Source organism: Bos indicus, chromosome 7 (genome assembly GCF_029378745.1).
Source record: "Bos indicus isolate NIAB-ARS_2022 breed Sahiwal x Tharparkar chromosome 7, NIAB-ARS_B.indTharparkar_mat_pri_1.0, whole genome shotgun sequence".
NCBI classification, from domain to species: Eukaryota; Metazoa; Chordata; class Mammalia; order Artiodactyla; family Bovidae; genus Bos; species Bos indicus.
This window is the reverse complement of record NC_091766.1, coordinates 60286693-60302159: the sequence shown is the minus strand read 5'-3', so window position 1 is coordinate 60302159 and position 15467 is coordinate 60286693. Positions and strand designations below refer to the sequence as shown.

General features: G+C 46.6%; 1 protein-coding gene across 4 annotated transcripts in view; it reads right to left on the bottom strand.

Annotated features, from left to right (window-relative positions):
• The window catches only part of ABLIM3 (actin binding LIM protein family member 3), a 136959-nt gene that overhangs the window by 31560 nt on the left and 89932 nt on the right, over positions 1–15467 (bottom strand). For all 4 annotated transcript variants that reach the window (XR_011567742.1, XR_011567743.1, XR_011567744.1 and 1 more), the window contains 2 exons: positions 2878–2936; positions 468–539 (listed from right to left, as the gene is read on the bottom strand). Coding sequence is in view for 1 of the 4 variants with exons in the window: in XM_070793826.1 (XP_070649927.1) it covers positions 468–539; positions 2878–2936 (131 nt within the window). In the remaining 3 variants the exon portion in view is untranslated. The remainder of the gene's footprint in view (positions 1–467; positions 540–2877; positions 2937–15467) is intronic.

Here is a 15467-nt window from a genome sequence, read left to right as displayed (position 1 = left end):
TCTTCTTGCCCTATACGATCCCTGTAACTATTATGAGGCTGTGGGCTCCACAAGGGCAGGGCCCACATTGTCCTTGTGCCCTGCTGCATCCTCAGGACCTAGCACAGAGCCTGGCACAGGACAGGCACACATGAGATACCAGATGGATGGAAACCTGACTGCCAACTTTGCCTGTCTTTAGAGACTCTTTGGGGCTTTCCTGGCAACTCAGCAGTAAAGAATCTGCCTGCAATGCAGGAGACGTGGGTTCAATCCTTGGATCAGGAAGATCCCGTGGAGGAGGGCATGGCAACCCACTCTAGTATTCTTGCCTGAAGGATTTCATGGACAGAGGAGCCTGGCGGGCTACAGTCCATGGGGTCGCAAAGAGTTGGACATAACTTAGTGATTGAGCACGCATGCAGAAAATCTTTAGTTACCAGGCCCCGGGGAAAAAAAGGGGTTAGTGGCTGCAAAGTGATACATACGCAGATGACTCGGTTGGGTGACCCGATGCTAGAGCCAGGGGGTGAGATGGAAGTTTCAGACGTCCGCCGATGCTGTGGGAGAGAGGAAGGCAGAGGGTGAGAGGCTGTGCCTGCCGCTTGGTGGGGCGGGGAGATGGGGTGTAGTTCTTTGGGACACATTAGTAATACTGCTAAAAGCACTCTCTAGCTCTTTCTGTACTACCTCTTTATAGTCTGCCTTTTAAATCAATGTCTGACTGTGAATGAACGTGGAAATGCACAGGACCTTACATGGTTGGACAGAATTTGTTTTTCAAGTATTTTTATCTGGCCTGTTAGATAGTAGTAAGAGTCGCTCAGTCGTGTCTGACTCTTTGCGATCCCATGGACTGGAGCCCACCAGGCTCCTCTGTCCATGGAATTCTCCAGGCAAGAATAATCTACTCATAAAAACTTGTCATTTTGGCTTATCCCAGTCAATAAGGTGTTTACTTTAAGTGGATAGAACTGCTTAGCCTCATTCTTTAGCACTTTGTTTATACAAAAAGGAAAGGTAGGTTAAATGTCGCATGATTTGCACAATATGCTGATTCTTTTTATAGTGTACCCACTGCAAAATGACATCAACCTAAGAGAGAAACTTAAAAACTCTTTCTCTGAACAATGGCAATGATGGATTAACAGCTCCCTTAACAGAAAGGCACTGTGTTCATCTTTGGTGTGTTTAAGTGAGTGGTAGCAAGTGCGGTTAAATAGTAAACAAATTGGAAATCAAGGTTCACTGGTAAACTATGTGATTCTAGGCATCTCGAATTCCTGATCTGTGAAATGAGGGGCTTGTCTTAAGGACTGCTACACTCCCTCCAGGATCTCTCATCCTACAAGTTAAAGCCACTAGGGAAGCCCCTAAAGCATTCTAAGTTGGACTACATGGCACTGGTTCCCAAACGTAGATCATGGACTAGTGTGTCTCTGGGGAGATGAATAGGAAAAAATTTGATAATACTGAGTCATAGAGTGAGAGAAATGTAAAATTCTATTTCAATCCTCTTGGTTAGATTAAGGAAGAAATCTTAATTTGGTCCTAATACATTTCAATAACAATTGCTAATTCTGTTCCCCAACTCTCTCCCCCACCGTTTTTTTTAGAAAAAAGAAAGTACAGGCAACATGATTAGCTAAAATTTCTAGAGTTATTCTTCCAAAATATTTCATTTTCAATGAATTTATTTTAGGGTTGCCTTCTATTTATAGAAAGCAATACTGATTTTCCACTGGGTGATACAAAGTCTCATTTTAAAATAAGTTTGATTAACTAAAAAGGAGTAAGTGATTTCAAAAAAAGAAGTACATGATTATATAAGTGGTACACAGATATAGCAAAAAGCATCAGGTTTGTAGACAGGTAACTTAAGTTTGAGAAATGCCAACAAAGAGAAGGAAATTGTGGAAGAAAAGGACAAATATGTCTTCTTACACCTTAAAAAGGAGAGGCCTTGGAAGAAATTGGGGAAAAAACTCAACAGCTCAAAAAAATTTGCATCAATAAACCAGCTCTTTCACAAATGGAACAGACGAGATGGCAAAGGATATAGTTTAACCAGCTGGTCAGAAACTGTACACACGCATTTTTAGTTGAGATTCCAGCAGGTAACTTTCACAGCGTCCCTACAGCCGAGTTAATACCGGGGGACCAGGGTGGAGAGACACTTTAAGAGGTCATCGGGGGTCCCCAACACACACCCCAGGGCTCCTCTCCACAGCATCAAGGACTAAGGAGCTGTGCCCCACCTCCCCTGCAGTCCTAGGATCAAGAACCCAGATTCATGGGCCTTCCTGGTACTTGTCAGCACACGGTCATTCAGAGGGACACAGGACCTCAGCTGCTCCAGCATGTGTCTGGGGAGGCTGGCTGTGCTCCTGCCTGGCTGCATGACTGCTGGACAGTCACCACCCTCTTTAAGGCCCTGGTTTTCTCACAAGCAAAGTAAAGATACAATTCCTTACCCATCTGCCCTGCGGTATTAAAACAAATCAGAGGGTGGCTGTGAAGACGCCTTGCAAACTGTCAACTTCTGTGACAATTTTAATCACTATTATTAATGAATGACTTTAGGCTGGGGAAAAACCATGGCATCTGTGCCTCATAGATGCCACCATCCTGGTGAGTAATGAGAAGGGTGTAGCCTCGCCCCAGAAACATGAAAAACTCATATTCATACAGTGCTTTACAGTTTTCAAAGTGCTCTCACATCCAATGTCTTAATCCCTTCAAAACCTCCATGAGGTGGATGTTACTGTTAAGGAAATCCAAGGAGACAGGCACACATTTGAAAGTGTGCACACTAAGGTGTGATTCTCTAGCAAAGCGCAGTGCCTCCAACCTGGGACCAGAAGTAACTGGTTTGGTATTATCACCACCTTTGCTTACCTTTAACTTCTTCTCTGCCCGGGCTGCCTGCTTGCAGATGGGGTGCCAGACCTCAGAACCTAAGGGACCAGGAAAATAATAATTTCAGACCTTTCACACCCATCAGAATCCTGGGTTTTTCCTCATGCCCACCTCCATTTACTCCCCTGTCAGCACATGTGCCTGACAGCAGCCAGGAGGACCCCTTGGTTTTCCTGGATCTCAGCTGCAACGTCGCTCCAACCACCCACACTCTCTCTGCCTGTCCACGCCCTGCCCTCCCCAAGGTCCACATCTCATATGACATCCTGTGAAGCTTCTTACCTGCCAGCTGCGAGTGACTTGGCTCTCCTCTGTGATCCGTCATTCTCTGTATCATTCCCAGCACATATGGCCTTAAAACATAGTAGCTTGTGGATTTATCACCCCAACTAAATTAAGAGATCCTTGTGGGTGGGAGCTGAGCTTACTTCATTACTGGGTTTCCCACAGCATCCAGCATGGGGCTTTGCTCTCAGCAGAGGCTCTGTACATGTTCGTGGGGTGATGAGATGAGTGGACGATTGGCAGTGAGTGACACATAGCAGGTGGTCAATAAATATTTGTCGAATGAATGAATGGCAGTGGAGGTGAGATAAAGGGACAGCCTGTGTGAACTCCAGCCTTCCTCTCTTCAGAGACTTAGGGCAGTCTACCAGAGCTATCACGTTCAAGGGGAGGAGGTGTCATGATGCACATTCTGCTTCAGAGCAGAGTCTTGACCTGCTAAATCCTAAGAGACTTCAGACTCCTCAAATTTAGTATATTCGGCTGCCCATGTTTTCTTGTGTAGGGGGGGGTCCAGTTGGCCAGGCCCCGACCGGACAGGCCTATTTGGAAAGGCATGAGCAACAGGTGGCCAGTCACGTGTTAAGAAGCCCCAAATATCACACATTCCCCAAAGAAAGGACAGGTGTCCTGGATTAGAAGGAAAAATAGGAACATGTTATCCCTCTGGTGCCACTGTTCCTGTAATCAACCCTAAAAGGAAAGGAGCCAGCAAATGGCTAGATTCCTGAGCTCCCAGATGGCATTTGTTTGTCTGACTTTGTTTTTAGAATATCTTTTCCATTACAGTTTGTTGCCTGGAACCACTAGGGCTGGAGACTGAGGAAGTGACAGCGGGTAGTGTAAGGTTGAACAGTGAGGTGGAGACAGGAGGGGCCCAAAGCAAGCAGCCCTCCTGGGCTCTGCTCCGTCCCAGTTTCTTCATCTGAGTAACAGTGAGGTAGGCTTTGGAGGGTCTCAGACGTTATTTTCACCTCAAAAATTTGAATTCCAGGGCCAGTTTTGTCACTTGAGGGATAGGGATTTGATTCTTGTTTGCTGATGTTTGCAGGTGTCTGCTTGCTGATGCTAAATGGTTCTACATGAGTGTATTTCCTCCCAATGTAAAGTGCAATGGCTCTCGGAACCCAGTAGGGGGACTCTGGGTCTGCAGCTGGAGCCAGCGATCTTAGGGTGTGTCCATTACCAAGTGATGGGTGGGGACCCCAGCTTTGGGAATAATTAGAGACAGCATTTCCGGGTCCTCTCTGAGTTGCCTCTGAATCCACCAGGGGTTGTTTATTGCAGTGGCTCTGGCAGGAAGCACATGTTACAGGTCATTGTAGGAAATGGATGAGGGGGACACAGATGTCTCGGAAGGTCATGAGATTAAGTGAGAGAGGCACAGGGAAGGTAAAGGGTCAGACGGAGGTTCTCACGGGGGGAAATAAAGCGCAGAGGGAACAGGTCAGACTGGATGATCTCTGCAGGCCACAGACATATCTGTTCTGAAATAAGGCCGAGCCACAATTGGCTTCAGCATTCTGCATACAGGAAAGCAGATTTTCATAAGTAGTGTGTGTGTATGAAGGGGGAGGGAGGGATCAAAAGGAAGAAATAAACTGTAATTAAATAGTTATAATCTTTAAAAATTAAAAACAATTTTGAAATTTTTAAAAATCAGAAGTTTGGGTTTTGGCAGTATATCATTTAAAGAGGGAAGGGGGGCTTTCCTGGTGGTCCAGGGAGACTCTGTGCTCCCAATGCAGGGGGCCCGGGTTTGGTCAGGGAACTAAATACCACATGCCGCAACCAAGACTGGGCCCAGCCAAACAAACAAATTTACATATATATATATAATATAAATAAAGAGAAGGGATTTGCTGGAGTTAGTGGCAAACTTAGATAAATGAAGGTAAGAAAAGATGACTTGTTCATAAAGACCTCTGTGAGATTATGGTCTGCATATGTCATCAGTCAATAGCTTTCTTCCTAAAATAGTACCTGATGCAGATGAATGAATGACTGGTTGGAGCCTGTCTTTGTATTTTTTTAAAAAAGAGAGACAGACTGATATGTGCCCACAGGATAATGGTGACCAGGATGGCGAGGGGACCCAAAATTAGGCCTTAAAGCAGGGTCTTCTCCATGGAGAAGAGGAGACCTAACAGAAAGGAGGAAAGGACTTTTGAATATATCAAGGCCTCTCCAGGGGAAGAGAGATTAACTTGCTCAGTGAGTCTTACAAAGTAGAACAAGGATTAAGGGCAGGGGAGTGGGAGGTACAAGGTACTGGATATAAGACAGGATCAAGGTTGTATTGTACAAGACAGGGAATATAGACAATATTTCATAACAACTGTAAATGGAAAATAGCGTTTCAAAATTGCATACAAATGAATTAAAAGACTTTCAAAAATTGAAAAAAAAAAGTATTAAGGGCAGAAGTTTCAGGGAAGGAAAATTTAACCTTTAAAGACTGAATGGGTTCACTCAGAGAGTGAGCCTCCTGTCCCTGGCAGTATTCAAGCACACATTGGGTATATAATTGCTCAGCAGGGACATTTTTGAGGAGACACATCATGTGGTCCTAATAGATGTTTATTATCTCTCCAAACCCTTAGAGATTCTGCTTCCAACTTAACAGGCACCTCTGTACAGAAAAAAAAAAAAATAATTTTCCCCATTCAACAATCTGGACCAGAATGTAGGTTCTGCAAGAAGCAGGATTCACATTTGTTTTATCTACGGACAAACCTGAAGGGACCGCAGATTCTTAATAAATACTGAATGAATGAAGAAACAAGAGAAACATGATACTCTATTTTAGGCCGTTGAATTCTCTGAACTGGACTCAGAGATTTGGACAACTGGTATAGTCTAAACTCTGATATGACAGCTACAATTCCAGATTGAGTGTCTGTAAGATTTAGTAGATTAGGGCTTGTTAAAATGGGACCTGTGGACCACCTGTCCAGCAGCCTGGTGAAATGCAGAATCCTGACCACTCCCGCCCTGCCCCCAAGAGTTTCTGAAGTCAATTTTCTAGAGGGGGGCCTGGGAATCTGCAGTTTAACAAGCTCCCTAGGTGATTTTTGATTCTAAATTGGGGAACCACAAGGCTAACTATCAGTTAATACTTCAAATCTGTTCCCCTGGAATGTCATGGGGTAAAGAAACCAATGTGACATGACAGAACTAACTTGCAAGACTTCAACACTGTTAGTAAGACTAGTGATGTCACGAGTCACTCTCTCATCCTCCGAGACTATCACCCACAATTCCAGATTCTGCAAATGTTATGGAAGTGAAAGATTAGCTATTTATGATTCAGCTGACTCAGAGTCAGAAATCTAAATCTCTAAAACTGTCCCTCAGCTGAGCAGTAAGGCTGTTCTGAATCTCTAGCAGAGTCAGCATTCAGTCTTACCTCTTTGACTGGTTACAATACACCTCACCCCTGTAACATTTTGGCTTATTTAAGCTTTGGGGACCCACCCACATCTCTGCCAGACCTGTAAGTTCAATTTGACAACATCTTTCTTTTTTTTTTTTTTTTTGCATTAGTGGAGATTTATAAAACCCAAAGCTGGAGCTGGTGCCACAGTCTTCCAGAAGCCCAGCCAGGCTTATAGATGCAGCAGGGACTGAAACTGGCCCAGCTGAAGGTTCTGTTTGGCAAACACAATGTTTTTATTTTAAAGTATTTTTGCATATGAATGCCCTTAGACCCTGCAGGAGGCCAGGGACCCTCCCTGCAGTCTGCCTCCCTGCCCTTCTCACTCATTTAAGCAGGCATTTGAGATTTCAGCCCCTGATCCCAGCCAGACTGTTAGGTTCCTTCTCTGATTGTAACAAGTGAGGTTTCTGAGTTCCACCTTTATGTTAGAAGCACTATTTCTGTGAAACAGCCTTGCTAGGACCTTAGAAAGGCTCCTTTAAAATCCCCACTCAGATGAACAAGTATGGCATATCCATAAAATGGAATATTATTCAGCTGTAAAAAGGAAGGAGACACTGATGCATGGTACAATGTGGATGAACCTGGAAGACATTATGCTAAGTGAAAGAAGCCAGACACAAAAGCCCACATCTATATGAAATACCCCAAATATGCCATCTGAAGACAGAAAGAAACTGGTGGCTGCCAGGGGCTCAGAGGAGGGGAAATAGGGAGCAACTGCTTAAGGGCTGCGGGTTTCTTTTTGGGGTGATGACAATGTTTTGGAACTAGATTGAAGCAGTGGTTGCACAGCATTGTGAATGCACCAAAAGCTACTAAGGTGTTCACTCTAAAATGGGTAATTTTATGTATGTGTAGACCATGGGGTCGCTAAGAGTCAGACACGACTGAGCAACTTCACTTTCACTTTTCAGTTTCATGCATTGGAGAAGGAAATGGCAACCCACTCCAGTGTTCTCGCCTGGAGAATCCCAGGGACGGGGGAGCCTGGTGGGTGCCGTCTACGAGGTCGCACAGAGTCGGACACGACTGAAAAGCAGCGGCAGCAGCAGCATACTACCTCAACTTAAAAAAATTCCCCATGCCCACCACTAGGGGACGCTTCTGTAGACCAAAGGACACGGTTCACTTACTACTAAGGGTTCTAGTCTTAGCAAGAGGAGAATGGGGAGTCAGCCCTTTTGTTGAATTTGACATGTAGTAATAACAACTGAGTGAGTGAGTGAAAGTTCCTCAGCCGTGTTGGACTCTTTGTGACTCTTTGCCACTGTAGCGCACCAGGCTCCTCTCTGTGGGATTCCCCAGGCAAGAATACTGGAGTGGGTTGCCCTTCCCTTCTCCAGAGGATCTTCCCAATCCAGGGGATGAACCCAGTTGTCCCTCATTGCAGGCGGACTCTTTACCGTCTGAGCCACCTGGGAAGCCCACTAACAGGATCATCATTATAATCTTGGCCACTGGGAAATCTTCACCATATATGAGGCAGTTTATACATTATTTAATGTGATATTCCTCAAAGGTTCAATCCTGGTTATGACACCTACTAGTTTCATTGCCTAGAGCAGGGCAGTGACCGCTCCGTGCCTCAGTTTCCCCATCTAGAACATAGAGACGGTTATAGTACCCGCCTTGTCCATCTGCTGTATGGATTAATGCGTTAATACGTGTAGAGCACTGAGAACAGTGTCCGCCAAGAGCAGGCACCATGTAAGTGTCAGTTGTTGCTGCTATTTTTTTTTTTGGTCAAACCCCGTTGGCCAGGATCTAGTTAGGGTGAGGGGAAGGGAGTAATGGGGAGACCTGCAGGGGGTGGGTGGTGCTTACTCTCCTCCTCCCAGAGCTGGCGCCTGCCTGGGCGAGGGGCACGCAGCAAGCAGAGGGCTGGTTGGGCAGGTGCAGTCACTGAGCAGAAGCCTGGCTTGGCGGCCAGCACACCTTCTGGAAGGCTGGGCTGGTGCCCAGGGACGAGGGCACTGGGGAGAAGTGGAAAAGACCAGTTTGCCTGGGCCTGACATGATCAAGTAGGCCTGAAGCTTAATAAAAAGTTTGAAGGAGGAAAGTGCTTGGCCACCATGATGCTGGTTGCCACAGAGGCGAGCAGGCAGCACAAGAGAAAGAGAATGGGCGGCCTGGAGGCGCCTAGTAACTCGCAGGATGCTAACAATAGTAACAGCACTGTAATTCAAGTGTACTGAGTGCTTGTCTGTGGCAGGTGCTAAGTAGTCTTATTATTCTTATTGTTATAAATAGTACTTAGAGACTGCCTATGCCAGACTTTATGTTACATACTTTACAACAATAGTAACTGAGTAAAAAATAATAATGATCACTAACATACGCTGAGCCCTATGCTAGGTATTGATAATGATGATAATATTAACAGCAGCCAGCATTTATTAGTCATGGCTGGGGGGAATGGCCCTTTTGACGTGACTGGGTGTTTACCACGAGCTTGGGCTGGTGGTGGCAGGTTTGATGGGATGGCTTTTCTGTGCACTTGTTCATTTAATCCTCACCAGAGCCTGGTAAGATAGGGCCTGTGGTTATCAGTGTTTTCAGAGAGGGAAACTGGAGTTTGGAGGCTTAGATGTTTTCCCTGCTCGCCTATTGCTGCCTCCTCGCCGGTGTCCACATGTGCCCAGAGCTAGGCTCCCTGGCATCACTTTGGGGCTTCTCTGCTGAGCCGGGCAGGAGATGCTGCCTCGCTGCTCCCACAGTGCCCTGGGGGGGCCCTGGTGCTGGCCACACCCTCCTTCCCCTGACAGGCAGGCAGGCAGCCTGGATCTGCACAGGGGAAGCTGCACACAAAAGGAACAGGGAGAAGACCCACCTGCTGCCCCCTGTGCACCCCTCAACCCAGCTGGGCTGCTCCTGGACACTCCCAAGTCTTGTGAGCTCATCAGTCCCCTTTTACCTGACGTCATTTGAGTTGAGTTCCTGCCACCTAAGAAGTCCACACCAATAAAACATCTCATTGAGCTAAAACCCGAGTATCTGACAAGTTCTTGACTTCCCCAGCAGGCAATTTTGTTTCCTAGAAAATAGAGGAAGCAACCAGGGAAATTGCTACTCTAGACCTAATTCTGACCAACATGGACAAATTGGCTGGTGAAGTTGATGTGACATGTAACTGGCGAGAAAATGGCCACGTCGTCTCGAGTTTGTGGTGCAAGGAGCAAGTCAGAAACAGACTATACACGTACAAGTCTTAAACTACCACGCTATAATATTTTCTATATGATTCAAGATGTTTGGTAACCCTAAACATCTAAAAAAAAACTACAGCTCATCAAAAATTAAAATGTACTCTATTTAAAATGAGATATGCTTCGAGGACTCAGACTTGAGGAAATATCAATTTAGTACAGTTAGGCTATGTTTGAAGAGTCTAAAATTATGTAGCAGGATTGGGGAAACATAAGATTTAAAGTTTTTAAGCATGACTCCTACAACCTAAGCTGTCAGTAGAGAGATTCAATTTAAAATAACACTGCTAAACTACTAAATTATAGCAACCAATGTTTCATTAGTGCTTTTTAAAGTGTAGTTTGATGAGATGTGGAGACGATGACAGAGGGCTGGTGTTCCAACATCCATCATGATGGGCGGCCCTCTCTTGAACAATCTATGAGCTCAGGGCACCTCTTATGAGGTACTTGTCAGAGGGAAATGAGGCCTCAGCTAAATATCAAAGGCTTCTCCAGCTGAGCCAGAAAGACACACCTCCTCGTACCAGGACCTTATATCATCTAAACTGGAAAAAAAAAAAAAAAAGTTATCTGAAACAGAGTAAGTTTTCCAAGAGAAGTGTATGGTGTAATTACCAAAGCGTTCAGGGCTCTGTTTGGGATTTGCATTAAAACAGAACTAAAGCTTTTTTCACTTTACTTTGAGCCATAAACAGCTCTGAAAAGTTGATAAAAGCCACACACCCTATCCTTAGAGAAACGCATCCATAAGCAAACTCCAGCAGGCAATGTCAGGGGGTTTATTGAATTCAGAAGGCCAACTGTGAACCACAGGTTAAGAATTCTGATAATAAGTGGAAAAAATGCCTCTAACAAAGCAAGACAGGCTAGCTAACCTTGGCTCAGAGATGTAACTTTTCTAAACTTTCTTGTTCTCTGAATTGAAGATATGAATGACTTTCAATTCACAGGGTTTGAAGGATAAAATGAGATACTGCATTTAAAACTCAGAAATGTGCTGGCACACAGTAAGTGCTCAGCAAATGTCAGCTGATGGCATTTATTCTTATTCTTGTTAGGACCGACGATTTGTTACAGTATTTTCCTTAGCAGCAAGATTTGTCCTAGGATTCTGTGAGTGATTTCCTGCCTGGTGTGCTTTAATTAAATATACAAATGGTAGCAGAGACCTATTTAAAAACATACAGCTGAAATCCAATGTTTCTAGTGTTATTCTCTGTCTCAGGTCCTCAGAAAAGGAAAGCATTTAGTGTAGACAGAAGGAGAGAAAAAGGCCCATCTTTCCTTTTTCTGGGGCACAGGCACAAGAATAAGAGCATAATCTATCTCCTGAGCCCCATTTTGGGTTTAGAAAAACTCCCTCTAATCTAGCAACTGTATGCAACTTTTGTGATATTTGTATAAGTTTTGCCCATAACCCGCAGCATTTTGGCAAACATTTGCTGGACAAAAGCGGTGACCTAATTTCTTGGTGAAGTCCAAATTAAGGGTTTGGACAACAAACAGATTAGAAATCTGGCATCTTTACAAAAAGACTTAAAAGATGAATGCACAACAGAACGTGAAACAAATGAAAGAAAACTTGCTCTTGTGCCCTGGGGCCCCGGAAGTTCTTATCCAGACAGATGTCAGACCTCTCCCAATTAGAGCCCATCAGAAAGCCATCACACAGTAATTAAAACACAAACTGACCCAAATGTCCTCCTGAGTAACACAGTTGCCAGTAACATAGTGCCCTGCCACGGGGACGACAAGACTGGGTTTATAAGCTTTGCAGGCTTCCTAACCCACCCTCTTATGTGCACACTGTTTTACAGGGCACTTAGCATTCTCACATTCACCCTGTCTAATATTCTGGAGGCCCTCGCTTGCTATCTGTGCACGGGGTAGGTAGGCCTGTCTCGGTTTCTCCACCACATAAAGCTTCCTCCCGTTTGGGCCTTTGCACCTGCTGTTCTCTCTGCTTCCACACTCTTCCCTCCCCTCTGTAACCTCCCACCTCCTACTCAACATCAAGATCTGGGCTTGAACGTTCCCTTCAGCAGCAGAGCTTCGCCAGACCTCCCAGACTAGATGAGGAGCCTTATAACATACTCCAGTTATTTCCAAGCTTCCCCGTCACAGTCTTACCACAGCTTGTCCCTGGATGTTTGCACTTCTGTTTGATTAAGTCAGTCTCCCGCTCTTGATAGTAAACTCCACCACCGAAGCCAGCACCCTGCCTTGTTCATCTCTGGGCACCCAGCACATAACAGAGAGCCTGGCACAACCATGACCTCAGTGTGAATGTTTGAATGAAAGACAGTGACAACTTCCTCATTTTACAGGTGAAGGAAGAGACGTCAGACAAGGAAGTTATTCTCAAGGTCACAGCTCCTTAGAGGAAGTGCTGATGCCTGGACCCAGGAGTCTTCTGAACTGGTCCCCACCACTCCTGTGCTGCCTGGGAGGACAGTGTTCTTGCCATTTCTGGGAAAGATCATTTTGAGTCTTGGTACCCTGCCCAGGGAGAGTGTCTAAGGCGATCACAAGCCCAGTTCCCAGTGGAAGCAGAAGCCCCTGGTGGCTGCCACCTCTAAGATGCCCATAAGCCAAGTCAGCAGGACTCCAGCAGTGGATGGCCCAGACCCCCTCATTCCAGGATCACTCAGCATCCCTCGAGGCAGGTCCCTGAATGCCCTGCAATTACTCCCACTCTCTCAGGAGCCAGGGAAGTAGGGAAGGGGATAATTAAGGAGGAGGGTGACAAACCCTTCTTTATCACCAAGAATATCTCCACCTCCTGGAGACATTTGTGCACTCTCCTGATCACAAAGCTACTCACTTCATCACTTAACTCTTTCAGCAATCTGTGAAGTTCTGGTCTAATGCAGGGCTTGGAAGATACTGGAACAAGAGGATGTAAGCTCCAGGAGGGCAGGGGACTTGCTTATGGCCACATCTCCAGTTGTTAGAACAGCACTGGATACATAGGCGGTGCTCAATAGGCATCTGCTGCAGGAGGGAACTAAGAGCTCCCTGCATGTCAGGACCTTGGTGGTGGTGGTTTAGTCCTTAAGTCATGTCCGACTCTTGCGACCCCATGCACTGTAGTCTGCCAGGCTCCTCTGTCCATGGTTTATCCCAGGCAAGAATACTGGAGTGGGTTGTCATTTCCTTCTCCAGGGGATCTTCCTGACCCAACGATCGAACCCACGTCTCCTGCGTTGGCAGGCAGATTCTTTACCACTGAGCCACCAGGGAAGTCCAGGGATATTACTATATGCTATATTATAGTGACTGTTACTACCTCCTTTTACAGTCTAGGAAATAAGGGTTTAGAGTTTTTAAAGAGGTCAAAAACTTACTAAACAGCGGAGCCAGGATTCAAAGCACCAAATGGGCAAATATCAGCACTGGGAATTCAGACAGGAAAGGAGGGATCTTAATTTCCAGTGATACAAACATGAGGCCAGTTTCAGTACTAGCAAAGGGCTTCACCAGAGAAGGGTGAGAGGAATTTGTTGTTGTTCAGTTGCTAAGTTGTGTCCAACTCTTTGTGACCGCTTAGACTGCAGCATGCCAGGCTTCCCTGTCCTTCACTATCTCCTGGAGTTTGATCAAACTCATGTCCATTGAGTCAGTGATACCATCCAACCACCTCATCCTCTGGGGAGGGGAATACCACGCAGCAAACTTTCAAACCAAGTGCAAAGTCTAGATTCTTGGGGCCCATGAAGATACCATGCAGCGTGCTGAGACTCACATGGGCTTCCCATCACATAACACGGGGTACTGCAGTAGGAACCACTTAGGGACCCAGGCACTGAGGGACCAGTGCTTCTGGAAAGAGGGAGCCTAGTCCCTGCAGGCACCTGAGTAGCTCTCAGGGCCTGGGTCCCAGGAGGCAAGATGGGGAGAGCTCTGGGGCGGAAGTCGTAAGGCCAGCTTCCCCACCTTTGCCCCTCAAGTTCTCATGCGAATCTCTTCTTCTTTCTGGGGCTCACTTTTCCCTTCTATACAATGAGGACGGTTACTCCAAAGCCTAGAGTGACTCCTGGGGTCTATTCACCTCTAACACCCGTATGACTGTACATACACGTCAGTGGTTGTAGGGTCAAAGCATCTTAGAGACGGTCCCCTTGCCTAGTCCAGCAAGAAAACCATGTTTTAGCTTTCCTAGCAGATGGTATGAGATTCTGCTGAATAGCTCTGGGCTAGTGGTTCTCAACCCAGGTTGATTATGCCTCCTGGGGCAATGTCTGAGATATTTTTGGTTGTCACAACAAGAAGATGTACATTATACATTTAGTGGGCAGAGGCCAGGGACGCTATTGAACATCCTGAAATACACAGGGCAGTCTCCACACCAAAGAATGATCTGGCCCCATATGTCAACAGTGCTGAGGTTTAGAAACCAGCTCTAGGCAAAGGGGATTCATTACATCTTGAGGCAACTCCTGGCGTGGGCATGTGTGGCTTGGACAAGCTTGAGAGGAAGCTATGCTCCTCATAATAGCCTTTCTGACCTTCCATTTGCCTTGCGAGGAAACCAGGAGGAAGGTGTCTCCCAAAGAAATGCCCTCCCCAATATGACTATTCAAACATCTGCAGATGGCTAGCACAGAAATTCAGCCAACAGTGATCAGCAGTCGAGTGAGTGCATGGGGGTCAATGCCAGGGCTGAGGGGCCAATGTCAGAGGCAAGGCTCTCAGGGAGGTGGCCAATGGCTCAATGCAGGCTGGAGGGGACCAGGTGCAAACAGAAGGCTCAGGGGGTTCGGGGGGGACTAGTGAGCTTGGGTGGGGGTTGGGGACATCTGGGGGGCTTTAGAAGTGGGCAATGCCTCTAACTTGGCCTACATTGTAGGAGCTCTGCGAGTGAAGAGTGGCTACTTGGAGGCACCAGGACCATGAGATCATTTGAGGGTGAATACCATCCCTGCCAGAAGGCCCAGCCTAGCCTGTCCTGCGGAGAAGGCAATGGCACCCCACTCTAGTACTCTTGCTGGGAGACTCCCAGGGACGGGGGAGCCTGGTGGGCTGCCGTCTATGGGGTCGCACAGAGTCGGACACAACTGAAGCGACCTCGCAGCAGCAGCAGCAGCAGCAGCAGCCTGTCCTGCCCTCCTCTCTCACCTCCTGCTGCACCCGGCCACACTGGCTCCTCTCGGTCTCCCACACTTGCCATTTCTTTACCCGCCCTCCCGCACCCCCACTGCCAACCAAGAGGCCGGCAGATTCTATGCCCTTGGGTTGGTTAATTCCATCCCTCCCCTCTTTGCCCAGTTAACACTCACTCCTCCTTGGAACCCTGGCCCCTCATCAGGGACCCGCCCAGCTGCCCCTCCCCACCCCATCATGTGCTCTCACAGTTCACACTCCTTCCCGCCATACAACTCATCACAGTTGACAGTTATCTGTGTGACTATTGACCACGGTCCACCTGCCCTGCGGACATCAGAGCCATGGGTATAGGGCTGGAACTCACTGTGGACCCTTCAGAGTCTGCTGGTAGGTATCCGGGAGTTTTTGAATGGATGAAGGAATGGTTGCCAGTTGGCTCTGGCAAGCTGAAGTGTTGAGCTTGTTCAAGGCAGATGGAGTCCTCACTGAGAGTGTCTTAAATACTAGGCTGAAGTGTTTGCATCTAA